The 24,014-nt window shown below is 51.4% G+C and overlaps 9 protein-coding genes across 9 annotated transcripts; 4 read left to right on the forward strand and 5 right to left on the reverse strand.

The window, feature by feature from the left end:
• Window positions 1–688: 688 nt before the first annotated feature.
• Window positions 689–2,357, reverse strand: BDR25DRAFT_356934 (uncharacterized protein; the record flags this gene model as incomplete). The annotated part of the gene is made up of 8 exons (XM_033695731.1): window positions 689–803; window positions 863–1,054; window positions 1,087–1,178; window positions 1,246–1,564; window positions 1,621–1,685; window positions 1,721–1,837; window positions 2,001–2,144; window positions 2,202–2,357. 8 exons carry the CDS (start codon window positions 2,355–2,357, stop codon window positions 689–691), a joined length of 1,200 nt encoding a protein of 399 aa, XP_033545997.1.
• A 777-nt stretch (window positions 2,358–3,134) lies between these two features.
• On the reverse strand, window positions 3,135–4,463 carry BDR25DRAFT_315611 (uncharacterized protein; the record flags this gene model as incomplete). The annotated part of the gene is made up of 5 exons (XM_033691537.1): window positions 3,135–3,213; window positions 3,420–3,509; window positions 3,572–3,877; window positions 4,121–4,409; window positions 4,442–4,463. 5 exons carry the CDS (start codon window positions 4,461–4,463, stop codon window positions 3,135–3,137), a joined length of 786 nt encoding a protein of 261 aa, XP_033545998.1.
• Window positions 4,464–4,928: 465 nt separating this feature from the next.
• On the forward strand, window positions 4,929–7,820 carry BDR25DRAFT_304656 (Pkinase-domain-containing protein). Its single transcript, XM_033690258.1, has 4 exons — window positions 4,929–5,645; window positions 5,782–5,832; window positions 5,935–6,179; window positions 6,238–7,820. The coding sequence occupies exons 1-4, from the start codon at window positions 5,097–5,099 to the stop codon at window positions 7,400–7,402; spliced, it is 2,010 nt and encodes a 669-aa protein (XP_033545999.1). The 5' UTR covers window positions 4,929–5,096; the 3' UTR covers window positions 7,403–7,820.
• A 468-nt stretch (window positions 7,821–8,288) lies between these two features.
• BDR25DRAFT_264363 (3-hydroxy-3-methylglutaryl-coenzyme A reductase) lies at window positions 8,289–12,867 on the reverse strand. The gene is made up of 5 exons (XM_033686862.1): window positions 12,653–12,867; window positions 12,099–12,598; window positions 11,678–12,040; window positions 9,192–11,626; window positions 8,289–9,096 (listed from the first exon to the last, which is right to left on the reverse strand). The coding sequence occupies exons 2-5, from the start codon at window positions 12,432–12,434 to the stop codon at window positions 8,715–8,717; spliced, it is 3,516 nt and encodes a 1,171-aa protein (XP_033546000.1). The 5' UTR covers window positions 12,435–12,598; window positions 12,653–12,867; the 3' UTR covers window positions 8,289–8,714.
• A 546-nt stretch (window positions 12,868–13,413) lies between these two features.
• BDR25DRAFT_264366 (uncharacterized protein) lies at window positions 13,414–14,342 on the reverse strand. Its single transcript, XM_033686863.1, has 3 exons — window positions 14,115–14,342; window positions 13,885–14,052; window positions 13,414–13,838 (listed from the first exon to the last, which is right to left on the reverse strand). The coding sequence occupies exons 1-3, from the start codon at window positions 14,284–14,286 to the stop codon at window positions 13,513–13,515; spliced, it is 666 nt and encodes a 221-aa protein (XP_033546001.1). The 5' UTR covers window positions 14,287–14,342; the 3' UTR covers window positions 13,414–13,512.
• A 1,304-nt stretch (window positions 14,343–15,646) lies between these two features.
• BDR25DRAFT_372351 (uncharacterized protein) lies at window positions 15,647–16,414 on the forward strand (the record flags this gene model as incomplete). The annotated part of the gene is made up of 1 exon (XM_033697223.1): window positions 15,647–16,414. One exon carries the CDS (start codon window positions 15,647–15,649, stop codon window positions 16,271–16,273), a length of 627 nt encoding a protein of 208 aa, XP_033546002.1. The 3' UTR covers window positions 16,274–16,414.
• A 15-nt stretch (window positions 16,415–16,429) lies between these two features.
• Window positions 16,430–17,664, reverse strand: BDR25DRAFT_289379 (RNA-binding domain-containing protein). Its single transcript, XM_033688449.1, has 3 exons — window positions 17,533–17,664; window positions 17,220–17,478; window positions 16,430–17,158 (listed from the first exon to the last, which is right to left on the reverse strand). The coding sequence occupies exons 1-3, from the start codon at window positions 17,575–17,577 to the stop codon at window positions 16,824–16,826; spliced, it is 639 nt and encodes a 212-aa protein (XP_033546003.1). The 5' UTR covers window positions 17,578–17,664; the 3' UTR covers window positions 16,430–16,823.
• An 808-nt stretch (window positions 17,665–18,472) lies between these two features.
• On the forward strand, window positions 18,473–21,060 carry BDR25DRAFT_264372 (metallopeptidase). The gene is made up of 3 exons (XM_033686864.1): window positions 18,473–18,886; window positions 19,065–20,628; window positions 20,696–21,060. The coding sequence occupies exons 1-3, from the start codon at window positions 18,492–18,494 to the stop codon at window positions 20,696–20,698; spliced, it is 1,962 nt and encodes a 653-aa protein (XP_033546004.1). The 5' UTR covers window positions 18,473–18,491; the 3' UTR covers window positions 20,699–21,060.
• Window positions 21,061–22,344: 1,284 nt separating this feature from the next.
• On the forward strand, window positions 22,345–23,847 carry BDR25DRAFT_51495 (uncharacterized protein). The gene has a single exon (XM_033698691.1). The coding sequence runs from the start codon at window positions 22,545–22,547 to the stop codon at window positions 23,754–23,756; it is 1,212 nt and encodes a 403-aa protein (XP_033546005.1). The 5' UTR covers window positions 22,345–22,544; the 3' UTR covers window positions 23,757–23,847.
• Window positions 23,848–24,014: the final 167 nt, after the last annotated feature.

A 24,014-nucleotide genomic window follows, 5' to 3' on the forward strand; every position in this document is an offset into this window, starting at 1 on the left:
GATAAACCGCATTCTTCATCCGACCCCTCAAAGGGCACCGAACTCACCTCTAAAACACATACCAATAACCCCAACCAATTCAGCTCCGGCTCAAAAAACAGGGCGACATTCCATAGCGCACAGGGTGCAACGTTCCAGCTCACCTCAACAATCACCGCCAATCGCGGAGGTAGTGAGGGCCAACTCGGCGACAGGACAGGCAGGATTGGTGGTGGGGGAGTGGGGAATATCGACGATGCAGCAAGTGATTCTTCAAGTGATAGTGGGATTAATTTCCAGGTGCCCATGAATGGGATTGTTAAAACGGTGGCTGTGGAAACAGTTGTTGATGAAGATGAGCAGAGGGATGTGGAGCGTGGGAGTACGAGTTCGAGTATGGCGCATTTGAGAGGGGAAGATTATATGCCTAAGCATTTCCGCTGAAGGGAGTTTAGGGTGGGTGCGGAGTTGAGAGGAGAGAGTAAACTGGACGCAAGCATAGGAAGAAAAGGGGAGTATGAGTTTACTGGAGTTTGGGGGGATTGGGGGTAGGAGAAATGCGAGTGGATGTGGTAATTATCAGTCGTGTGATACCCACTGCTTTGTTAAGAGGCTTTTTCCGCTATAGTATTATTTTAGAAATGTTGAAAACGCGAGAAGACTAGAATTACGGTGCTGTGATATGAAACATGGCAGTAGCACCTGTTGGTTATGCTGAAACTACATCCTCGTGCGTCAGGAGGATTTCCAGAGAGGCCATATCATTGATACTCCAGACCGCCAATGACATATGCTCACACGGTGTCGAGTGTTCTGTAGGATCCCTTCCAGGGGAGATTGAGACAGCAAAGCTACAAGTCATTATTAACTCAAAAAGGCACACTGCTGCATAACATATATATTCAGCCATTCCAACTCATTCTGTCCTGGTATTTTCACCCCACTTCTGTAGAATATTATTCCTGAATTTTTGCTGAGGATTATCACAAAATCTTGTGGCGGCTCGGGCAGCTCAGCAGAACTAAGGAAACAGTTCACGCCATTTTCAGTAGCAGACCCATTTTGTATGCCAAGTCTATTATGCTCACTGCACAACAAAAAACGTACCGGTAATCCATAGCCACTCCATTTTGAGCATGCTCGTTACAGTCCCGTTTTAGAGTCCGGTTGCAACGTGGTCTTAATCTTCTTGTGACGCTCTACTACGATATCCACCGCATCAACTGACGAGAAGGCGCTATTCTCCTCTATATACTAAGTTGTCACAGCTCTTTCTACTTGTTCAGAATCCGTCTTGTCCTCGGACATAAGCTTCAGAGCTGGTAGGTGCTTCCACCTGTAAATGATGGGGACACTTTTCTCCAAGGAACTAGGACTAGACGGCGCCTCAGCTATATCTGCTTCGCCCTTAACTTCTTTCGGAAGATCAGCGAGTTCTTTGTGTGTGACAGTGATGGCCCGGTCCGTCGTGCTGCTCGGCCTACTGTCCGGACAGAAGCCAAAAAGCAGGAGGCGCAGAGCACCAGCTGGAGTGGTGCAATTATGCATGCGGAAATTGCGATCCTCGACATGCACGTATGCTTTCCTGTGCGACTCATCCGTCCGCTCATAACGAACAAGCCTGCGCTATATAGAGGAGACAACAGAGCGACATAGTAATCCGCGACTAGCAACTCGTCCGGGATGCGATATTCAAAGCTTATGGTCTAGCAGGTTTGGTTCGGCCCTTGGTGCGCTTAACGTACGACTCTGTGAGATACGGAAAGTCCTCCCTCTTCTGATAATTGGCAACTTTAGTGGTGAGAGGCGGGTATTCCGTATCCGCAAAACGGAAAGGTGCATCTGGCGACTTCTTCCCCTAGGCCTGTCCTCGACTTGATGCACTTCTCCTTCAACCTCTCCACCAGCTTGCCTACCTTTCCTTATGCCAACGATTCAAGGAGAAATACTTTTTATTTTGGGAAGAAGTTGCTTAAGATTTGGCAGCGGAGCTGGTGAAGCTTGAGGTGAGGCAAGCCTACCTTGGGTAAGGGCTGGCCATTGGCGAGAGTCATCTTTGGGTTCTTATTTCGGTTCTTAGATTGTGGGCGCTTTCGGCGTATATCCCACCGTAGAAGTGAGGGTCGCTGACATGGATTTCTAGCGGGTTTATGCAGAATATTGGGCTAAGGTGGGTTAGTAAAGGTTCGGAGTCTCGCGCATACAACACAGAACAGGTCCACATTATGTAGTGATGTGTAGGTATTAGAAAGGAAAGGCTTGCTATATCTCTGATGTATCTTCTCAATCTCCTTGAAGAACATACCACGGAGAAAAATATCGTAGTAGAACGCATGGAGGAAAGAGACGGGAGCCGTACGAAGGACCCGCGGAAGCATGCAAGCGGTTGAAAGTAGAGATTATAAATCATTTACAAACTTAAATAGTCCAGCAGAGCGGTTAGGAAGGCCGACATGATATGCGACTAGCTCAACCTAAGGTGTGAGAACATTGGACCCACGCTCATGTTGGCGATAGCGTTGAGGGAATGATGCAACGCAGAAGGGAAAGAGCGATCAGGTGTTTGCAAGGAGTTGCCTAGCTCTGCTGAGAAAGTGGTAAACGAAAGGGCGATGTCACGGAGAGAATGGTTGGCGGTCAGCCTCGCTAGAGGGAGTGGTTGAGTGGTATTGGATTGGTGAAAATAATTCGCTGTAGTAAGGAGCGAATTTGCTGGCACTTAAGCGGAACAAGCTAAGATGCTCCTGCCCAGTTGCTTGCCAGCTGGAAAGTCCTTGTTAACTTCCTCAACTTGGTAGCTGCTCTAAAGACGTTTATTGATCTAGTTTTGCTGAATTAGAGTGGCGAGTTCAGCTACAGGGGATCTATCTCAAAACTCTCCCTAGCTAGGGCGAGTCGTACAATGGAGGTGCGATGACTACAAAAAAGTTAATGTTGCGTTGTACTCTGTATGAAGAGAAAGCTTGTGAAATAGTCGAAGCTTGGTCGAGGAGACATTGGCGATCCTATCTAAAGCAAGCTAGTTGGTCATAATAGGTGTACAGGCAGGTTTCTCTACGACGGCTTCATCAGCCAGCCTATTAGATGGACACCTCATATCAGCGATGACTCAATATTCTCAGGTAGGTGTGTGAAGATACATGGTTGTCATGGTTCTAGCCCGAAATGGGCCGTGGCGTTCTTGGGGGAGACTTGACGGCCAGGAAAGGGACCCTTTCAAAATCTGCAGATCCACTGAAGCAAGTCGAGTTTTTCAATAGTTCTCAAGTGCAAAGAGTCCCCATGCTAGTAGGATATCTCCTCTCCCCTCTCGAAGAATTGACTGACTTGATCTACCGCTGCTTGGCATGTTCAAGAAGGAGAGCTCCCCCGGCTACTGCTCTGAAAAGGCGTCCACAGAAAGGCCCAGTAACAAAGGGGTTGTGATCCTTCAGACCCACCGTCGGGAATCGTTCTTTGCCCTTATCTCTCGGGGTCGTATCTTCTCTGGCGAGACAACTTTGACCAGGGGAAGTCCAGTAGAATTCGGCCTAGAAATCAGATATCACAGAACGAAACAATACTGGGGCAATAGAGAATGAGAGTGAATTACCCTAAGTTGGAATAGAAAGTCACGTGAAATGCGCCATTCTCGGTGCCGCAGACAGGAGCAGTATTAAAAACCGCGCCCCATTTACAACACAAGGAAATAGTCCAATATGGCAGAATCGCCTCGTCAGCATGATTGAAAGTCTTGCCGCGGCTGCGAAACGTCACGTGGGCGTCTCTAGTGAGGTCTAGCTCGAAGGTGAAGCGAAAAGAGAAAATCTGATGTGATAGGAAGGCTTTATACGCCGCAAGTGTCAACGCATTCATTGTTGTTTCACCGTTCGAGGGTGGCGAAAGATCCATACCGAACCTACTCCACCTCTAGTGACGTAATCACGCTTTCGGCCCAAGAGGACCCTGAAGATGTGAAATGAGCTCACTTCAAACATGCAAAAACACTGCTGCTCTTCAGGCGTCGATGGAAGGAGGGGCATGAAGAGACAATGAATTTCTGGGCCACGCGCAAAAAATCCCGCCAGGGTGCTGCCCTGCTCAAGCAGCACCCACAGTGCGTCTCTGGGGTCATTTTCTGCCAACTTCCAAGACAGCGCACAAAACACTTCTGCGTGGCGCAATGGCGTCTGGCCGGTGGTCCCCAAGCGAGCACCAGACACCCTGGAACAGCTGACCATGAGGCTTAGAAGAAGCCCATGGCGTTTGCAAAGCGTTGCCGGAGGTGCCGCCCGTCGTTGGCCGGCGTGCGTTGGCGAAGGCGGATGAAAGACGAATATCTTCGATGTTTGCGCCGTTCATAGTTTCAAGACAGGGCCTTTTTACGTCTATGATTGCTCTCGCCTTCTTCGCTTCACGCTTCACGAGCATCGAGACCGCGTTTCCTCCGCCTTTGGGTCATCGAAGATAGCAGCAGACCCACCTTCCCCGGAACAGAGGCTCATAGTGAACGGATCGCGCCCAAACGGCAGATATCGACTGCAGAGCTGCAAATTGTTCCACAGCTATTTGAGCCGACCCTTGAGAGAGCTCAGGGGAGCAATACCGTACGAGCCACCGGGTTTCTAGACGCACACCGCTGAAAGAGGCAGACAAAGGGCACTTTCTCTCTGGTGAGGATTGGGTGCTAATGCAGTGGCCCAGCTTTCGGAAACGCAGAGGAAGCAGAAAGATGCCTGTGATTGAGGTGAGTTGCGACTTGATTTGTGCTGCAGCACACGTGAACTGGGCCCGCGCGGCGAGCGATGCGTGTCTCCGCCCTGTGCTTGGTGGTTGATGGTGGATATACTATTGGCGTATTATCTATCGTCATACCCGGTCAGCGAGAGCGAAGGTGCGTCATCGTGCGCCAAGCCAATTGTGTCCAGACAAGCTGCTTATGATTATTCCTGCATTTAGCACTGCACGATCTCTTTTCCTCTCCTCCCTCTGTTCCTTCCCTTCTCTTCACAATACCCACGCCTGCTGTCCTTTGTTTGCACGTTGCTTGCCGTCCTTCCATTCCTCGTTCTAGCCTCCGACAGCACCCCTCCCCCTCTCATTTCTGCGCGCCGCCAAAGCCTCAACAAAGCTGAACCATGGCCGCGATACAGAACTTCAAGAACTTCTTGCGTCATGGCAAGCAAGCACGCGCAAACCCCCCTCATGGCGAGGCAACTACCAACGTGACCAACGTCCACGCACAGCACCAGCGACACCACCACCACGGCCAGCCGGATCACCAGTATGCCCTTAGCGACCCCAATTTCATGGATCAGAAGCCCTTACAACACAGTGCTCCTCAAGGTGACTATTCCGCCGCCGTCATTGACAATAGGAATGTTGCCGCCCAGGCCGTAGACGCAGCGGCACGGGCCGCCGGCGACCAACACAAGAAACAAGCACACAAGCAGGCAGGCACGACAGACCGGAAAGACTACGATCCGACAGTACTCGAACTCATCGTTGCAGAGGAGCGGGAGAGCAAGGGAAAGCTTCCCAAGTACCCCGGTTTAGAGCGATGGACGCTACTCGAGAAGATGGGCGATGGTGCCTTTAGTAATGTATACCGCGCGAGGGATAATACCGGCCAGTATGGAGAAGCCGCTATTAAAGTCGTCCGCAAGTTTGAGATGAACTCGAATCAGGTTAGTATTGCCCTGGTGGGAAGCCCCCCCCCCCCCCCCCCCCCCTCTTCTGCCCTTCTCCTTGCATCTTCCTCCCTCCGTATGCGTTGTGTTGAAGGTCAGTCATGTGGACGTTGCCAACAGGGCTCTGGTATAGGGCGATAAACACATCCACCCGGATTTTAAGAAAGCGCCAAAAACAGTGGAGGTGCGATAACTCAATCACGGCGGACGCCCCACAACCCCCGGCGCGTTCGCCTGCACCTACTCCTTGCTCGTACCGGGCACAGACTGACGTATTGCCCCACAGAGAGCCAACATCCTCAAGGAGGTTCAGATTATGCGACAACTCGATCATCCCAACATTGTCAAGCTACTCGACTTCTCCGAGTCCCGCCAGTACTACTACATCGTCCTGGAGCTTTGTCCTGGAGGCGAACTTTTCCATCAAATTGTCCGCCTGACGTATTTTAGCGAAGACCTTTCGAGACACACAATCATTCAAGTTGCGAAAGCCCTGGAGTACTTGCATGAGGAAGCGGGTGTCGTCCATCGGTTCGTGTTCTTGCTTTTGACGTTGCCAAGCCTCGTGATAACTGACGTCATTCTGCAGCGACATCAAGCCCGAGAATCTTCTGTTTTATCCGATCCCTTTCGTTCCGACCCGCAACCCGAAGCCAAAGGGTCCTGATGATGAGGATAAAGCTGACGAGGGCGAGTTCATCCGGGGACAGGGTGCAGGTGGCATCGGTCTCATCAAGATCGCCGACTTCGGGTTATCCAAAGTCATCTGGGACAGCCAGACCATGACGCCATGCGGTACCGTGGGTTATACTGCCCCGGAGATTGTTAAAGACGAGCGTTATTCGAAGAGTGTTGACATGTGGGCGCTTGGATGTGTCCTATACACTCTTCTCTGCGGTTTCCCTCCATTTTACGACGAATCTATTCAAACCCTTACAGAAAAAGTGGCTCGCGGCCAGTACACCTTCCTTTCGCCATGGTGGGACGACATTTCCAAGCCTGCCCAGGATCTTGTTTCTCACCTCCTCACCGTCGATCCCGAAAAGCGATACGACATTAAGCAATTCCTCAACCATCCCTGGATCCGTGAGGTGGAAGAGCTTACATACGCCGCCGCTGATGCGCCACCACTTGCCACTCCGCTCTATGTACGGCAGAAGGAGTTCATTCAAGGCAAGGGCGATGCTCTTCAAGCCAATTTCGCCTACCTCGAATCCCCCGGAGCGAAGCGCCAGGACTTCCGATCTCCTGGCGTGGTCAACCTACGAGAAGTTTTCGATGTAGGATACGCCGTGCATCGGCAAGAGGAGGAGGGTAAGAGGAGAAAGAATTTCAAGCAAGGCTACCGTGGTGCCAACGCCATGAACTCTCTCAACGCTCTCGACGAGAATGAAGACGACGACGAGTTCTCCGCCGAGTCGGTACCATTTGGCGCTTCTCAGCAACATCCTCCAGCCAAGCTTCCGAAGTCACAAGGAGCCGACGTAACGGCCATGGAGCAGAAGATGCGGAACACGACGCTTTCGGCAGCGGCTCAAGCACGACAGCAAGTTAATCCACCTGCAGCTGCACCGCGACAGCAAGAGCGAGGGTACGGCCAGCATTCCGCGGCCGTAGCTGCCGCCGCCAAGCGTCAGGTCCGAAATAAAGGTGCCTTCGAACTAAGCCTAGACAACGCTACGCTGCTTGGGCGTCGGCACAAGAAAGCACCTGAGCCGAGCGCGCTGCGGGAAGAGATGGTGGCTAGCACATGACAACCAAGTCCCACTTCGGTCCTGGCGAGAGATTGGTGATATGACGTCATTTCATCGCTTGGCTGTCTTGAAACACAATTCTAGGAACGCTATTCGGCGGGCGTTGGTCTTCTCACTGCTTTTCATTAAAGTTCTAGTCAAGCCTTTTCCTCTCTCCCACCTCTATGATCTGCTCGTTTTGTCCAGCCTCCCGATAGCATATGTGTGCATTCTGCTAGTTTCCTTTTTCATATCTTCGTCTTGAGTGAACTTTTCTCTCAGAGTCTGAGAGTCTGACTAGGACTGGGTACTCAAGAAATGGACAGTTATAGTTAAATATCAAGTTGGGGCAGCGGTTGAACTTGGCCCTGGGGGTCAGATATGACATATGCCAAATCGCTACTGTAGAAAGGAATATATGTATTATATTTCGATCGAAGTATCGTATATCGTATTACTTACTGAAGTGGGGTTGTGATTGTGATTGAGATGGATGGTGTGGGGAGGTGTATGTACTCACAGCCCACTGATGATATTGAATATGCTACGATACCATCCACCTAGACTAAGCCTAGATCAAGCTCCCTTCGAATTCTGCACTCCCCTTATCTATCTTGTTTGATGTAAGCTTGAGGAAAGGGACTAGCATATTCCAAAGATAACTTCTGTTGGGATAGAAGATGAACGGCGAGCGAGTCGATGAACGAAGGAACGAACGGGCGAATAAGATAACCGTGCTCGGCCGTAGATTGTTTGTTGTATGCAGTGGAGGAGCTGGGAGTTGGGAGTGTGGGTGGGAGAGGAACTAGCATTTAGTGTCTCGTCTGGTTTGGGGTGGTTTGGTCTGGAGTTGTGTGCTGACAGACAGACTTATTGACTTTCAACTATGGGACACAAATGAAAGAAGCTCAATTTCTACGCTCGCGCTCAAGGTTATGCTTAGAAACGCCTATATATGCCTTCTTGCCTTTGCCTTGCGTACATACTCGCCCTCTCTGTGGGTATGTATATACGTATGTATGTCCATAATTTTTCAAACACATGTTAGGAATGGTATGTATACAGCCCAAACCTAGCCCAATCCGACCAGACCGGACGCAAAGTCTCGTCCTTTCATCGCCTCTGAAAAGGCGAGTGCCTGTCTCCAACTTCACTCCGCCTGCCCACTAACACCTACGCTGAAACCTATCCACTCATGGCTAGGATCTGTTCGCTGAATGAAGTAAGGATACCAAATATTACCACCACTCTCTAAGACATTTATGTCTCTTTCTAATTCCCTTCCCTCTCACTATTCTCAAGTCTTCTAACCGGTGTATTTCTAATACCCATATCACCGCCTCGGCAATACCCCGTCCCTCACACCCTCTCTCACACTCCCTAATGCACTCCCCACAGGTGTCTGCGCCCCCACAGGCGTTTGTGGAGCGGGCGTCGGCGCTCTGCTCGGCACCTGACTCCTATTATGCGCCATATGCGCCTTTACCAGATGTCCCGCACACAACGCCGCGTTTAGTGACAACTCGCCCGCGAGCGTAGCCGCGGCAATCACGCGCGCTAGCTGGCGCGCATTATCGCCAGGAGACATCTGGTGAGCGCCGCGTACGCCCAGAAGGTCTAGCATAGCTGATTGTGGTTCGAGGATTGTGCCGCCACCAATGGTGCCGACTTCGATGCTGGGCATTGAGACGGAGATTTGGAGGTTGTTATTTACGCTGGGGGAATTGTTAGAGAATTCGCTCGGAGGAAATCCAGATATCTAAGCGAGATGTGGAAGGGGAGAGAGTGAAGGGGGAGAAAGGAAACCTACTTCTTCATAATTGTGATACAATTCGCACTCTCAACCACCTGCGCGGGATCCTGTCCCGTCGCCAAAAAGATTGCTGCCACAATATTCGCTGCATGAGCATTAAATCCACCCAACGCGCCCGCCATCGCGCTCCCAATATAGTTCTTACTAATGTTCATCTGCACCAGCGACTCGACATCACACTTCAATACGGATTTAACAATATGACCAGGGATGATGGCTTCAGCGACAACACCTTTCCCGCGCCCGTCGATCCAGTTAATAGCGGCGGCTTTTTTGTCCGTGCAGTAGTTCCCCGAAACGGTGATGATGTTCATGTCGTCGAAACCCGCTTCAGTGGACATGACGCTGAGGGCGTGTTCGACGCCTTTGGAAATCATGTTCATACCCATGGCATCCCCGGTAGTAGTCTTAAACCTAACATACAAATTGGTGCCCGCGATGGCGGTCTTCATGGACTGCAGACGCGCGAAGCGAGACGTGGAGTTGAATGCGTTTTTCATCGTTCGTTGACCTTCTTCTGAATCGAGCCAGATCTTTGCGGCGCCGGCGCGAGTGAGGTTGTCGAAGCCGATACAGGGGCCGCGCGTCATGCCATCGTGCGTGAGAACTGTGACGGCACCTCCGCCGGCATTGATAGCTTTGGCACCGCGGGATGTACTGGCAACTAATACACCCTCAGTGGTTGCCATGGGAAGGAAGTAGTTCTGACCATCGACCATCAAGGGGCCTGCGACACCGACGGGAAGAGGGAGGTAACCGACGACATTCTCGCAGCAAGCACCGTGGACAAGATCGTAGTTGTAGCCCTCGTATGGAAGCTTAGATTTCTCGAGCATCGTTGATGTTTCGCGGGTAGCGTGTGTACGCGAGACAACACCACGACGTATTTTGACAGCACGAGTCTTGTCGCCGAGCGTCTTCTCCAACGCATATCCAGGGATCTTCCCTTTTACTGAGAGGTCAATCAGCTCCTCATCTGTCATGTGATGTGCCTTTTTCTCCTTCAACATTTGTTCCAGAATCTCCATCGACCGGTTCGGTTTCTTTTGTTCCTCTGTGAGTGGGATTTCGATCTCAGCGGGCTGGAGAAGTTGAGGCTGTGCAGCGGGAGTTTGCGTAATGATTTGGGAGAGCGGCTGGATTGTTCCACGGCCTGCTTGCTGTTCCGGGCCAGGCGTGATTGGTGGTGACGGCATATGTTGATGGGGGATTCCAATAGCAGGGGTGGGTGGAGCACCATCCTGGATCTCTGCGGCAGTCGGGGGTTCCAGAGGCTTATGTGGCTCTTTGATACTCCATCGAGCTGCGTTGAAGAGATACCCATTTAGCACGACACTCAAGGCAAGTGCAACAACAATCCATTTGCCTAAGACGGGGTCGTCTAGACTCTTTAGAATCCCATCGACGACACGGCCGCTCATGGTGCTGCCGAATTGCAATTTGTGGTCTGAGGTTGGCGGCTCGGCATAATGGACAGAAGGATACTCTAATTCGTACTTAATTGGCATCAAGATGGTGACAATTGTGGACGTCGTAACCGCCTTAGCCTGCTCGAGGATCGAGTCTAACCCACTTCCAGCGACTTTGAAGGGATCGAGAGGAGGCGCTGTGCCCACACCTGGAAGGCGAGAGACTTTGGAGGTTGAGATGCCAAATCGAAGGGTGGCCAAGTTTAAGATGTTCACCAGAACGAAACCAGCTACCATCAAGACCTTGAACTTGGGAACAGTAATTTTCTTGCCGAGTACGGTTGTTGTGCGAGTTCGGGAGTTCACACCTCCAGCATTGGGCCAATCGTTGCTCGAGGCATAGTTCTCGGCGACATTACGACTAATGCCATCATCTTCGAGAGCCTTGCGAAGAGCCACGTGACGCTTGATCCGGTTTATTTCCAGTTTGATGGTGAGAATCGAAGTGAAGAACGTGAGGAGCATAAGCGCATCAAACAGCAGGATCCAGGCGCCGAGGAAGCAAAACTGCCGAAGGCCTCCTTGAATCCCAGACATGGCTCCAGCGACGAGGATAAGGATCTCGAAGAAGTAGTCTCGCACAATCTCCCATCCAGTCTGTTTGATAGCAGTCTGGACTGCGCTCTGGATGGTCAGGGCCTCGCCGCTGCCTCCTTCCGAGTTCCGTCGAGCATCCATGGAAGCGGAAAGCACAGCCTTGGTCAAAACGATGGGCTTTTCGAATCCAATGATGACCACCAGGAAAGGCAACCCTTCAGAGAGAAGAACCATGTTGATAGGAACATCGAGATAGACAGTCACAAGCAGTGCGAAGAGAAATGCGAAAGCTGATTGGAACAAGACGGTGGCCGCAAGCCAGAAGTTAGATCCAAGTCGACGCATGGCAAGGAATAAGGAGACGAAAGTCAAGTGCATGGCCAAGTAGCCCATGGCCATGATGATGATGTCTCCCGTTTCAGCATTCTATACTCAAGTTAGACGTTATTTCGTGCCCATGTTAGGAGCCCAGCATACCTTGAGGAGGTCAACAAATGACGTCCAAGACTCTCTTGCCCAATTACGGACGCCTCCTGACGTATTCCCACTCTTCGCTGCCTTCATTATCCACTTCTTCTCCTCCCGCGTGCCCTCCTCGTCTGAGCCGTGCGATTCGGATGCATCCTCGGGGGCCGAAATCTCCTGCATGGCTACGAGAAACCCAGGAGCATCGGCAAAGGGAAGCGAGAAGGCTAGCGAGGTGTCGTGGGATATTGTCGAGAAGGAGCTCGATGAGCTTGGAAGGAGCTGGGCAGACGTGTTGCCTGGCACGACATTTTGAGAAGGTGCGGAGTTGATGGAGCTCGATTCGGGAAAGACCAGAGTAATGAGGGCAATCTCCTGCACAGGTTAGCTTTATGCTATAGCCTAGTGCCTGTCTATCGTGTTCTTGACCTACCTGCTGTGCTTTGGTACCTGGGCTTGTCTCCTCCAGCTCCCACTTCCACGCCGTCTCTTCCCCAACCCTCAACCTCTTGCTCCCAGCCAGTAACGTGTTGAAGTCTACTCTCCCGGCTGCCGTATCTGTGTTCCGCTCCAAGAGGCCCTTGTCTAGTACTCCCAAGTATGAATAGCTGGCTAGAAAGGCAATTGTAACGATGGTATGTATGGGGTGCGTGCACGCTTTCTTCGCAATGGATAGCAAGATAGGCGCAACATGGCGGTCATACCAACCCGGTCTGGTATGCTCGGGCTTGCTAGCACTCTGCCAGCGCGAGGTCAAAAAGCCAAACATGGTGCAAGAGACTGAAGTTGATTCAGCGCAGTGGTGTCGCGAGACCCTCAGAGGAGTGTATTCATGGGGTTACGCGGGGTGGCTGTGCCGCTGCCTTGTATAAAGGACTGAACTCCGAGAGTACACGGGGTTGCAGACGGCGCGGCGAATCGCGGGAAAAGGCCCTGCAGACGTTCAGCGAGTGCATGTAAACAGTATGCAGTGCCAGCTTGGCTTACAAAATGCCTCTTGTCGGGCTAAAGAGTCGTGCTATCCAGACGGAGACCGTCTTCAGTGGGCCGACGGCAGGGACGGGGCAATTGACGAGACAGCAAACACAGGAAGGAGGCTTCGCGGGGAGGGGGGAGAAGCGGCGAGAGTGAATTGATGGTGGAGAAAGGCGTGCAATTCACTTGTCGCCTTCTTCTCCCACTGTCAATCCCCCTGGTCGGCCGTGGTGCGTGCGCTGCGCTCCAGGTTCACGAAACTTTTTTGGGCCACAGACCGCCAAGCCCGACTTCACCGCTTTATCTAGCTCTTCCCCAGACGAGCAGCCCATCGACCCACCAACAAAGAATTGGCGACTCTCATGCGCCTATTATTGTTCCTGCCCACACGCGACACGACATTCACACATTGACTCCTGCAGCTGACTTGGGAGGGGGTGGAAAACTGGCTTTCACCTCGGGCTCGCTTGCATCAACGTCAACAGGCTGATCGCAATGGTCAACGGTTGAGCTGACGCCACTATGCGCCACATCTAGCCATGTGCATGTTGAGGGACCCGGAGCCATCATCTTCTGGCTTCAATGACGACGGAAACCCAACTTTCCATGGCATCTTGCCACATGGCTCCCCACCAACCAGATCTCGAGCACAGTAATTTGCTAAATGCTGGAGCATGGATCGTCAGGTGCAGATCGCCGACGCTTGGGCAACGGGAAATTGCTGAACTATCCTTGCGAAAGTCGTCAAAAGCAAGAAAGCAGGTTCAAGCTGCCCAAAATCCCGATGTTTATTATTTTCATCCCGCGTCTATAGTATATACTCCAATCGCCAATGCTCTTGGTAATAGTGAAATTCGTGGACCCCAGGAAATTTATGACACCCTCGAGGCCATCGGAACATCACCATGGGTGATGGTCTTGACGAATTCGGGATCTGGATCGTAGAGCATGACATGGAAGTGCTCAACGGCGTGCACCGATTTGAGCGAGCGCCAATTCTTGAACCAAATTACATGATCAGGCTGGGCCTTTGAGCAGAATGTCTGCTGGATATAGTCCTCAATTCCCTTTCGTGCCTCCGGGGTCAAGTCATCTGAATTCGGGGCCTCTTCTAGGTCGAATTTAGTCCAGATGACAAGATGGATGATCTTCTCGTCCACGCCGTAGGGCCAGTCGTTGTACAAGACCTTGATATCCTCTGTTCAAGGTTAGTGGGAGCCCTGACCATCAGCAACTCACCGCACCTTCAAACTCGAATGGCCGGCCTTTTGGCGCCATGGTCTTCCACTGCAGCCTCTCATTGACAATGAAATTCATTATCGACCCATACTCCTTGATCAGCCGGTGCGTGTACTGCCGATATCTCCTCAGATCGGAAGGAACGCGGTGGAACTTGTCAACTCGATTAATCCCTATGATAAAGTGTCAAACCCGAACCCCGAATTGAACAACAATGTCGAATTCAGCGTCGTACTAGTGATTTCCGTGACCTCATCCCACGACAACCGCTTGTACTCCGCATCTGGAGTGCCAATGATGCTCCGATCCTTCTCACCGCACTCCTTCAAAAACTCTGGACATTCCTTCGGCCACTGGTCCCTCGGCACATTCACTAGCCAAAAAGGCAACGGCTCCTCGTGAGGCATGAAAGAGAATTTCTTGTTTTGCTGAGCTTGTGATGACGATAGTGATAGGAAGAGCAGGGGTGGAGAGTAGCCGTTAAGGAAGAGACCCAACGAAATCGAAGCTGGGTTGGAGCCATTAGCGATACATGGTTAGCGGCGTTTCGAAACGTGGCAGAGATTCAACGGCAATGCAGGCGCTTTGATAGAGCTGCATCTTTGTCTGTCCTCCGCCCCCTTACATTATCGTTTCCTCTGCGAGCGGTAACTGTGCGGGCTGTCCACAGGTCCCGCTGCTGGCTTCAGGTACCCTCTTGTACTTGTTACGCAGGTCTCGGACTCGATGCACATCTGCAATATTGCCCCTTGTCACAATAATTCGCCGATCGTGTTTCCAGCCTGCATCTGCAAACCTAGCCCGAGTTAATTTCGGCGAATATGTTGCTCTTCATCTGCGTGGCCGTCATCGGTAAATCACAGGGGAGCCACAACGTAGTTCCGGCAGCACAGCATCGTGATTGGTGCGGTAACAGATGAAGGCCGTTGGCAGGGGCCGCTTCCGTCCTCGTGCAGTCTGTGGCACGAAACACATCCCTCACTCTTCATATCCTCCGAGTGCCTGAGATCCAGCACTCTGTTACCCTACTATGGTGAATTTGGTTGAATGAAATGGATTGCTTGACTGGTGGGGATCATGGTTTTAGATGATGGCTAGGATGTGTAGCATCAAATAGGGGTTAAATAAGTATCGCAGCAGGACACCGTGATTGTTTATATTTCCCCAACGTTCACTCTCTTCGTCCTTTCTCTAGACGCGCCTTGAAGGGCTGCTCTCTCTATCTTGCATACCTACCAACTCTGTCGCTCGCTACTAATAGTCTTCATTAATTTTCTCGTTCCTCCCTACAGTACGACTCCAAACCAAGGAACTAGCATTCCTTTTTACCTCAATTTCGCTTCTATCGTCAAGTCATTCGCTTCCAATCATTGGATTCGAAGACCAGTGCGACATTGCGAGATAAACGCCTATTCCAATTGTCGTCAAGATACCGGGCCAGCTGACTATCGAACCCCTTGGACGGTGCTGAATTCCCCGCAAAGACAATCATAAACGACACACTTCTGTCTCTCGCACGGCGTGTGACTTCTTTCAAACCACCTACCATCGACACTCCTTATAAGAAAGACAGCCAGACGTGCGAGATCTCAGCCTCCGAAGCAAGTCCAAACTCGCAGCATATTCCATCCCACCCTACTTCATCGCCAGCAACCTGAACCCACCAACGACTGCCCATTCGATCACTCGACTCCGCCTTAGACCAGTAACTTCGCCAAGGAGTAGCGAAGGAAGGAAGACAGGCCATTTCAGATTAAATCCTTCGCAATGGCTATGGTGCGCGATCCCGCATTCTGGCGACGCTTCAGCGTCGCCGTTCACCTGGACGAAGAAGCAGCACAGAGATCGGAGCTCAAGCACTCGTACGTCACACCTCTTCCTTCGCCTCTTAGTTCTCCTTGCACCAGCACCGTAAGCGCCAGGAAATCGCCAATAATTGTAGCCACAACACCTCTGGAGTTCAACAAAGAGATGGAGGTGGAGATAGAGATACAGTCCGAGCCGGCCTCACCAACAATCTCTTATAAATCCAACCGAACACCTTCAACACATTCCAAACATCTTCCAGAGCACCACCCATCCCCCCCACGATCCCCGCCTACCGCTTTCTTCCCCTGCCCCAAATCCCCCCCCAACTCCCACTCCCATCCCATCCGCCACCTTCACAACCCCTCCACCCTAACCCTTGGCCTATCTGGTCGCCCGCCCTCGGCTTTCAAATTCTGGACCATAGTCACCGCTGACGGCTCTCACAGAGAATCGTGGCTAGAGCAACAGCGTAAGAAGAAAAGCAAGCGAACGTGCATGTGTTGGATTTTTTGGCTGGTATTTATGGGGCTTGTGGCAGGGATTGTGATTGTTGTGCTTTGGTTGAAGGGAAGGGGGGTAATTTAGGGGGATTAATGGAGGGTTGGTTACTAGGTGAATGGGTAGGGTAGGTTTTTGCATGCCCACACAATTGGCGTTTTGGAAAGCCTAGGCTGGAAAAGGAAACAGCAGCAGGCACAATTCTCTGTATATACCACACGACTGGAGGGGATATATCCGATTGAGGGTGTTGCTATATTGGTCCTAGCACACCAAGATACTTAGGTATCTGATCCGATTTAGTATACATGATGCAAATGCCATATTCTGTGCGCGATGCACCAGAGAGACAGACATTGCCATTCCATTTTGGTATCCACCACAAAAGCTGAGTGTTCCGTTCATTCACAAAAACCAACACCGAAGCGCCGCCGCTGGCCATGTACATGATGAAATGGTAGTGGTAGTGTTATCAAAAACCTAGCCCAGGATTCAGAAGTCGGCCTCCGTCTCACCCTCATCAGGATCCACCTCAATGGACTCCACGATTGTCTCGCTAATCTCAGACTTATCCCCGTCATTCCTAATGTTGGCGTGAGCACACGTTCCGCAAGCGATCAGGGAATTCATATCGATACTAATACCTCCGGGTAGCACCAGCAGGCGGTGGCGTCGGGCTCTTGGACATGCTTCTGGGATCACGTCCACGGTCTTGCAGCCACTTGCGGGTGCCCATATCGAGCTCGCGCTCCAACTGCGGCGTCGCCTCCTTGCGATGAATGAAGTTACAGAACCCGCCACGTACGCAGCCTTCACCAGAATTGAGACGGCAACACGCCTCGCGGAAGTCGGTGACGGGGGAGAGTTCGCAGTAGATAGGACGGCCGGCGTACCAGCGTGAGTTGAGTCCGTCGCAAGCTTTCTGCGCGTCTTCTTCGTATTTGAAACGCACGTAGACGTTGCCGATGAGGTCTGTCACAGGGATTTGCTAAGCGTTTGAGGTGAATGAGGGGAAGGGGAAGGAGGAACTTACGATCGTTGTTGTTATCGCAGACGACAACTTCCTCAACTAAGCCATACTTCTCGATCATCTCGCACCAGATGTCCTCGTAGAACGCGTCGAAGTGGTTCTGCATCTGACTTGGATTCATCTTGTTCTTGGGATCATAGGCGGGATTCTGGTAGAGGTTCGGCATGAGGATGGTTTGGGAGTATGAGGGCTTGACATGCTTGCGGGAACAGCGGTCACCGTGCCTGCAAGCGCCAATCTTGTAGTAGAAACTGCAGTTGACCTGGAGGCGAAAGCGTTAGCTATGGAGAGCGCCACGGGCTGCGACCAGACGTACCTTGTCTTGCTCGGTGCCGAAGATGGATGCGAGATAGTTAGCCATGGTGTATAAAGCGCAAAGCGTTCGCGCAAGCTTTCCGCGACGAAGAGTATATATAGATTGGGTGAAGGTGGCGGAGATGGAGGTGTTCTGAAGCAGCGAAGATGGAGAAGCTGTGGCGGCGGAAATACATGCCAAGGCGATAGTCGACCTAACCTGATTAGGGATGGCCCTAATATGAGGACTTTCGACAGGGCTCTCGAGGTTTGTATACTATGGCAGCAATTATCAAGCTTGCATTCCCCATCCACCCTTTTCGAATTCAATCATGTGATTCTTCCACCTCCATTGCACGTGGTATCAGAATTCGGTCTTCCTGTGAAACTTATCTCCGATAACGACGGTGTTGGAACCATGCAATCCGAACCCCTTGTTCGAGTTTCAGTCAACACCGCCTCAGCCTAGCCGCTAACCCATTCAGTGCAGCTGCCTGAGCTCATCAAACTCGACGTCGACGTTAAATAAGACAGTGTTGTCTTTTGTGTCTCTTTTAAAAATCTGCAACTTACTAGACCTTCATCACTTCTCTCTTACCAAGACCCGATTGTTAGTCAGAGTCTCACCAATCGATTTTAAATCTTGCATCCCTCTCCCCCGTTCGTCTCTTAATTTCTCTCTTCAGGCCCGTCAAAATTCTCAACTGCTCCGCTTGACCTTGCAGAAATGGCGCAGAACAAGTATTTCTACGTAAACAACGTCTCAGATGGAGAGACTGTGCATCAAGTAAGCTTTGGCCTCCGATGTGAATCTTGATAGCCTGACGACTTCACAAGCGCTGTCTGCTCATAACTGGACCATGTACATTTCCCGGCGCCGGGGATGATTCAATATCAGTCAAAACTATAGGAGTCAATGAAATTGAAGCATTTCCAGAACAATCTTGGCCGGTCGCCGGAGGCTCCTTCAAAGCCCTAGTCATGCTCTCCCCCGGACTCAATACTCTCCAGATGACCCATGTGCGGAACGAGATGGAACAAATTACCTTCCAGATCAACCTCACCTACATCCCATTGCTGCAGTACCCCCCACTCCATCTTGCTATAATGGTTGCCAAAGACTCTCCCCTCCTAATCGATTGCCCACCAAATAAGCGTGGTGGATTCTCCTCAGCTCACTCCGATTTAGATGCTGCTATCGCTAAGTTTCGAATGACGGCCTACATGTGGCAAGCCATGACCGCTGAAGACTTGCGTTTGAAAGGCCTTGGACGACGTACGTTTCGGCTGGATGAGGAATGGGCGGCCGACACCGTCAGCCGTGAATTTCTCAATGCTCGATATGATGATTCGTTGAACAACGAAGGTGCTATGCGGTAAGCCATTTCTTATAGATGCTTCAAAAGCTTGCAGCATTACGCCTCCTTGACACTAGTTAGAAGGCATAAGAGGTGATCTGTATTCTTTGTTCTTCAGTTTAAGAGTGGAGACATTCCCCCATGTCCTCCGTTCCTTTCGTACGTTGGAGCTTCAGAGTTCTAATCCGTGCTATAGAGCTACAGCAAAGATTCATGTTATCCGCTCATCAAAGACGACAAAGGAGATCCGAGATGCCGACCTTGCCCAGCAAAACCCCTCCGCTCAACGCAAGGACGACTTATTCAACTGGTTCACCGATGCACTCAAAGAAGCCGGAGGCCCCTTTACTTCTTCTGCACATCCTATTGTCGCAGGCCTAATCTTGGATTCCCATTATTCGATCACTCAAGACCTGATCCTCGGACACGCTGCGCTCGGATGCCACAACCCTAGTGGTATCTCGTTGGGCATGTTTGGAAGTCATCTAACCTACTCTTGGCCACGATTCGTGGAAGAGGTGACGAGCTGTTTGACCGATGTCAAGATACCAGGAGACAAGGTGGGAAACGACAATGGGGAGTGCACAACGATGTGGGAGGCTTGTACAATCGGACAAGGCGCCCACCTACACGAAGTTGGGCATGCATTTGGATCTCCTCATCGGCCTGGCATTATGGAGCGCGGCTATGCTCAAGATTGGCCGAAGAATTTCCTTCCCGAGACTGCTTTCTGTGGCCGCCTCAAGAAAAAGGGTGTCATTGTGACAGACGAGACACCTAACAATGCCCGGTGGAATATTAGCGACGCCCTCAACTTCCGTAATATGCCTCACTTCCGCCTGCCCTCTGACCGGATCCTAGGGGCTCAACTTCGGAATGTTGGACCCTTGGCGGAGCCTGAGTACGTCGGTGATGAGGAGCTTAATTCTGTCCTGCATATCCACTGCCCAGTGGGTATTGCTCAAATATCGTTCAACGATACGGTAGAAGACAATCCATCTGTCGCTGAACCATCACCTGAGCTTCGGTTCACCCAGGAGGTGCTTGAGGCTCGATTCGATCGATCAGAACCTCTTTCTTTGAAGGTTCTCGGTTTCAATGGCAAAGAGCAGACGATAAACGATGTGTGGAAGCTTCTCGCTATGAAGTCCTTCATTCGCATCCCTGGTAGTAAGATGCGACTATTCAAACGTTCAGTATACGCTGATGGGGTTGAGAGCAACCCAGACCGAAATTTGTACGAGTGGGCTCAACTTCTGAAAGAGAAGGGATCAGATGGCAACCTTCATCGAGCCACATCTATCGATCTCCGTGTTGGCTGCCTATGGGATGGCGGAGTAGTAAAGTACGATGACGGCCATGTGAGCCACTGGGGCCCGATGAGGCGCCACGGGCGGGAGCACAGTTTCGGAGGACATGCTTCAGAAGAGATCGATTTGCCACCTAATGTCAACATTAAAAGGATTGAAGTCAACCGCGGCGGGGAGGGCTCCACTGTGATGGACGGAGTTCGAATGACATTGTCGAACCGCACAACCCGAGGAGAGCTCAACCGCAACGGGCACACCAACGTTATTAGATTAGAGCCTGCTTCACACGAAGTGATTGTTGGGTTCTACGGAAAGAGCGAGCGGGATAGCTTCTGTGGGATAGTGGAATTTGGAATCATTACGGCGCCGAAAGACGTTGGACTTGACGGGCTGCCACCTCAAACATTTGACCTGCCAGAACTCAGAAATACGTGTGGGATAAACGGCGAGGTACGTGTGATTTAAACACCTACTTCACGAGCCACGGATAGAATAGAGGCTAATATTTCGCTCGTAGTAGGACTCCGAATCAGACAACGATAGCGATGGAAGTGAGAGCGATGCATATCCGATGGAGGAATCTGAACTCGACTGAGCGTACTTGGGAACCAGAGCCTTACTTGAAGCCCTAATTTTTCAGGCACACTACACTAGTATATACTTCGGATTTGTTTCCTTGGTGCGATAGATTTGTTTCCCCTTTCGCTTGGAGTACATCTTCAGTTATGAGCCCGACCCGTGTTCCCTTATTCTCATTTCATGGCGCTTTGCGCTACAAAGGTCTGGACAACCCAAACCTTGTACAGAAGATCAATTCACCGACGTTGGGTTTGGCCCCTCAGTCTCAAATATTCTAGTCACACTTGCGCAATTTCCCCAGATAAAGTGGCACGGGGCACATGCTAGCGACGATGATACTGGACGACCAGGTAGAGGCAGAATTTGACGCACTCGGCCCAGTTTACCTTGTCGTGCTCCGACGGGAGGCAAATATTCCTGAATGCGCGACTCAGGCCTAGATTCTCCAAAGCTTTTGGCAAACATTGTGGAGGAATTTATCCATGGCATGAGCGATCTCCCCATTGTCAAATTTAGAGACTATCCGGGCGTCAAATTGGAGAGGATGGACAATGCTCTCGCCGCGTGTCATGCAATGCGCGCCTATCAAATTCGTTCGGCAATGCTGTAGCGAAAAGCCCTCGCCGCCAGTGGCTACCGACGCCCGCACGGATCTGAAACAACTGGCCAAGTGTAGACGACCGACCTCCACCTCACTTCAACCTCCTCTCTTTTCTCGAAGCGCCTCAACGGCACACGACCACCTGTCGACGCGTGGTGCAAGCCTCGTTTCCGCACGTCTTTGCTACATCGACCCACCATCGTGTGCTGTTTGCGACTCTTTGCGCCTGTCGTGACGTGTCCGGTGCGATCCGTTGTATTTCTCAATATGCCCATGTGCACGCGGAGTCAATGGAAGCCTGCCGCCCGGATTGTCGCAACATCTCTCCATGCCTTCTAGGAAAAATAATTCCCGTGCCATTCCAAAATCCTGTCCCGCTGGTCCAGCTACTAGGTATGCGGTGAGACTCAACTTTTCCTCACAGCGCAGGATGTGGTGTTTGCACTTGCTGCTGTGAAGACAGCGTCTCTATCTCGTATTCCCTTCATCGATATCGGCGTGGTAGGGCTGCAAACGCCTGTGCGATAAATCGGGCTCGGGAAGATGTGCAGGCGGCTACATCGTAGGTTCACTTCGAAACACAGATCCAACACCATACATCAGGCTCAAAAGCTTAAATGCGCGCGAGCGATGTGGCGTTTCGGTTTCGACGTTGTTTTTCGCGCCATCTTCATTGGCTCCTACAACGTCTCCAGAGATCTGCCACAAGGAATTATTTGGTTGCGCTGGGCATCCGTCTCACCACTATTCACCCGCTTGATAAAAGGCTGCCGCTACCCCGGTGACTGTGGTACATTGCCCGCGCTCTCTCTTCTATTGCAAATACAGGTTGTGCACACAAAGACCCACGCCGGTGTGCTGTCTTTGAATAATGGCATGCTCGCTTTCCAGGTGAAGGACGACATCACGTGCAATTTGACATTGTGCACTAGGAGAGTTGCCAAGACAACCTCATCCTTTTTTTTTTCACGACTTTCTCTTCCACTATACTCTTCCTCTCTTCGATTACTTCATTTTCGCACGACAAATACTGCAGCGTAAACATCGACAAATACTTGTACGCCGCAAACAAACTACTACCCTCTATCATCATTGCATCAAGAGGTGTCTTCTTGGCAGGCCAATTTCAGGACACTGCGAAAGTTCTCGCAACGAGTGCATCTGCTTACCTACACCAACCGCCGAAATGGTTCTCTCTCTCACGGCCCTCGTCGTGGTCTTAGCTGCCTGCCCAGTCGTTAACGGACACACCTGGGTGGAACAACTTCGCAACATCAATGATCAAGGCAAATATGTTGGTGAATATGGCTATCCACGCGGTTTTGTGTCGAAGACGGATCCAGGCTTCACTGGCGACTCCAACAATTTCCTCAACCCCCCACTTCAGCAACAGCCGCCATTTATCAATGCGACCAACTTGCTCTGTCACCCGTCGCAGCGGGCGCAGAAGCAGAACGACAAGTACCCGCGTCTTCAAGCGGTTCCCGGTGGATTCATGGCGCTGAGGTATATGGAGAATGGACACGTCACAGCCCCAAGCCCGCAGGTCGGTAAGCCAGAGAAAGGAGGTACGATATTCGTCTATGGTACCACCCAACCAAGCGAGAACGAGAAGATCGCCACTGTTCTCCAATGGACCAAGGACGGCTCTGGTGGCGATAAGCGTGGTGTCCTTCTCGGCGCAAACGATTTCGACGACGGCCGCTGCTACGAAACCAACGACACACCCATCTCAAAGCAGCGCAAGACCTCTGATCCCAACTTCGCCCTAGGCCAAGTCTCAGACGGACCAGGCAACTACCCTCTATTCTGTGAGACAAACGTAGCGCTTCCAAAGGATACTGCGACTGGTAAGACCTATACGCTGTATTGGGTCTGGCAGTGGCCGACTAGCCCCGGAAAGGTGGATGTGCTGCCTAATGGCAAAGACGAATACTACACGACTTGCATGGACGTTGATGTTGTCGACACTATCAAGCAGGACGCTGCCAATGCCAAGTTCGCCCTTGGGCCGCAGCAGGACGCTATGTCAGTTGCCGTCAAAGACTTCGCCTCACGAACTGCCATCATGACCGACCCCATCAAAGGCGAGCTTGGTGATGTCTTCAACTCCAAGCCGACGGTCTCCGGCGGAAACCCCGCAGCCTCGCAGCCTGCTCTCCAGACCAGCATCGCCGTCCCGTCCAATGGGACCTCCATCAACATCCCAACTCTGACACAACGACCTGGCGCGCAGCCAACCCAGCAACCTGACGGCATTGTCACCGTAACGGTCACCCAGCGCATCACCGTCACGGCACCCACCGCTGTCGAGACTAAGGTAGCTCGCGCTGCTCATGTCCGTCGACATACAGGTGGCGTCAAGTTTCGGGGTAGGTTCATGCGCGAGTCGATTTGATATCCCTAGTGTTCCCTGTATCAGCATTTACATTTATCACGTCACATTCAGCATTTCATTTCAGCACATCATTACCCCAGCATTTAGACTTACTGAAATCTTACTAATGGCATTTCTTTTTCTCGGCTGCAGGTCACTGAGGGACTAGCAATTCAAGGCTTTTTCTTCTCTCCAAGAACTTTTCAAGAACTTTTCAAGAACTTTTCACTCTCTTTTACTGTAAAAGTATGTATAACAACCCCCCGTCCTACACTTTTC

The sequence above is a fragment of the Lindgomyces ingoldianus genome (assembly GCF_010093535.1).
Source record: "Lindgomyces ingoldianus strain ATCC 200398 unplaced genomic scaffold BDR25scaffold_22, whole genome shotgun sequence".
NCBI classification, from domain to species: Eukaryota; Fungi; Ascomycota; class Dothideomycetes; order Pleosporales; family Lindgomycetaceae; genus Lindgomyces; species Lindgomyces ingoldianus.

What these genes read in the sequence shown, in the direction of transcription:
- BDR25DRAFT_264366 (XM_033686863.1), bottom strand. Translation starts at nt 14,286, where the DNA reads ATGCCTCACGAGGAGCCGTTGCCTTTTTGGCTAGTGAATGTGCCGAGG. An exon ending in TGAGGTCACGGAAATCACTA is followed by an intron (nt 14,053 to 14,114) that starts GTACGACGCTGA and finishes ACTTTATCATAG; the next exon opens with GGATTAATCGAGTTGACAAG. An exon ending in CCGGCCATTCGAGTTTGAAG is followed by an intron (nt 13,839 to 13,884) that starts GTGCGGTGAGTT and finishes AACCTTGAACAG; the next exon opens with AGGATATCAAGGTCTTGTAC.
- BDR25DRAFT_289379 (XM_033688449.1), bottom strand. Translation starts at nt 17,577, where the DNA reads ATGGCTAACTATCTCGCATCCATCTTCGGCACCGAGCAAGACAAG. An exon ending in TCGGCACCGAGCAAGACAAG is followed by an intron (nt 17,479 to 17,532) that starts GTACGTCTGGTC and finishes TTTCGCCTCCAG; the next exon opens with GTCAACTGCAGTTTCTACTA. An exon ending in CTGCGATAACAACAACGATC is followed by an intron (nt 17,159 to 17,219) that starts GTAAGTTCCTCC and finishes TCCCTGTGACAG; the next exon opens with ACCTCATCGGCAACGTCTAC.
- BDR25DRAFT_264363 (XM_033686862.1), bottom strand. Translation starts at nt 12,434, where the DNA reads ATGTTTGGCTTTTTGACCTCGCGCTGGCAGAGTGCTAGCAAGCCCGAG. An exon ending in CAGGTACCAAAGCACAGCAG is followed by an intron (nt 12,041 to 12,098) that starts GTAGGTCAAGAA and finishes TAACCTGTGCAG; the next exon opens with GAGATTGCCCTCATTACTCT. An exon ending in CATTTGTTGACCTCCTCAAG is followed by an intron (nt 11,627 to 11,677) that starts GTATGCTGGGCT and finishes ACTTGAGTATAG; the next exon opens with AATGCTGAAACGGGAGACAT.
- BDR25DRAFT_264372 (XM_033686864.1), top strand. Translation starts at nt 18,492, where the DNA reads ATGCTCTCCCCCGGACTCAATACTCTCCAGATGACCCATGTGCGGAAC. An exon ending in AACAACGAAGGTGCTATGCG is followed by an intron (nt 18,887 to 19,064) that starts GTAAGCCATTTC and finishes TCCGTGCTATAG; the next exon opens with AGCTACAGCAAAGATTCATG.
- BDR25DRAFT_304656 (XM_033690258.1), top strand. Translation starts at nt 5,097, where the DNA reads ATGGCCGCGATACAGAACTTCAAGAACTTCTTGCGTCATGGCAAGCAA. An exon ending in AAGCGCCAAAAACAGTGGAG is followed by an intron (nt 5,833 to 5,934) that starts GTGCGATAACTC and finishes ATTGCCCCACAG; the next exon opens with AGAGCCAACATCCTCAAGGA. An exon ending in GAAGCGGGTGTCGTCCATCG is followed by an intron (nt 6,180 to 6,237) that starts GTTCGTGTTCTT and finishes GTCATTCTGCAG; the next exon opens with CGACATCAAGCCCGAGAATC.
- BDR25DRAFT_51495 (XM_033698691.1), top strand. Translation starts at nt 22,545, where the DNA reads ATGGTTCTCTCTCTCACGGCCCTCGTCGTGGTCTTAGCTGCCTGCCCA.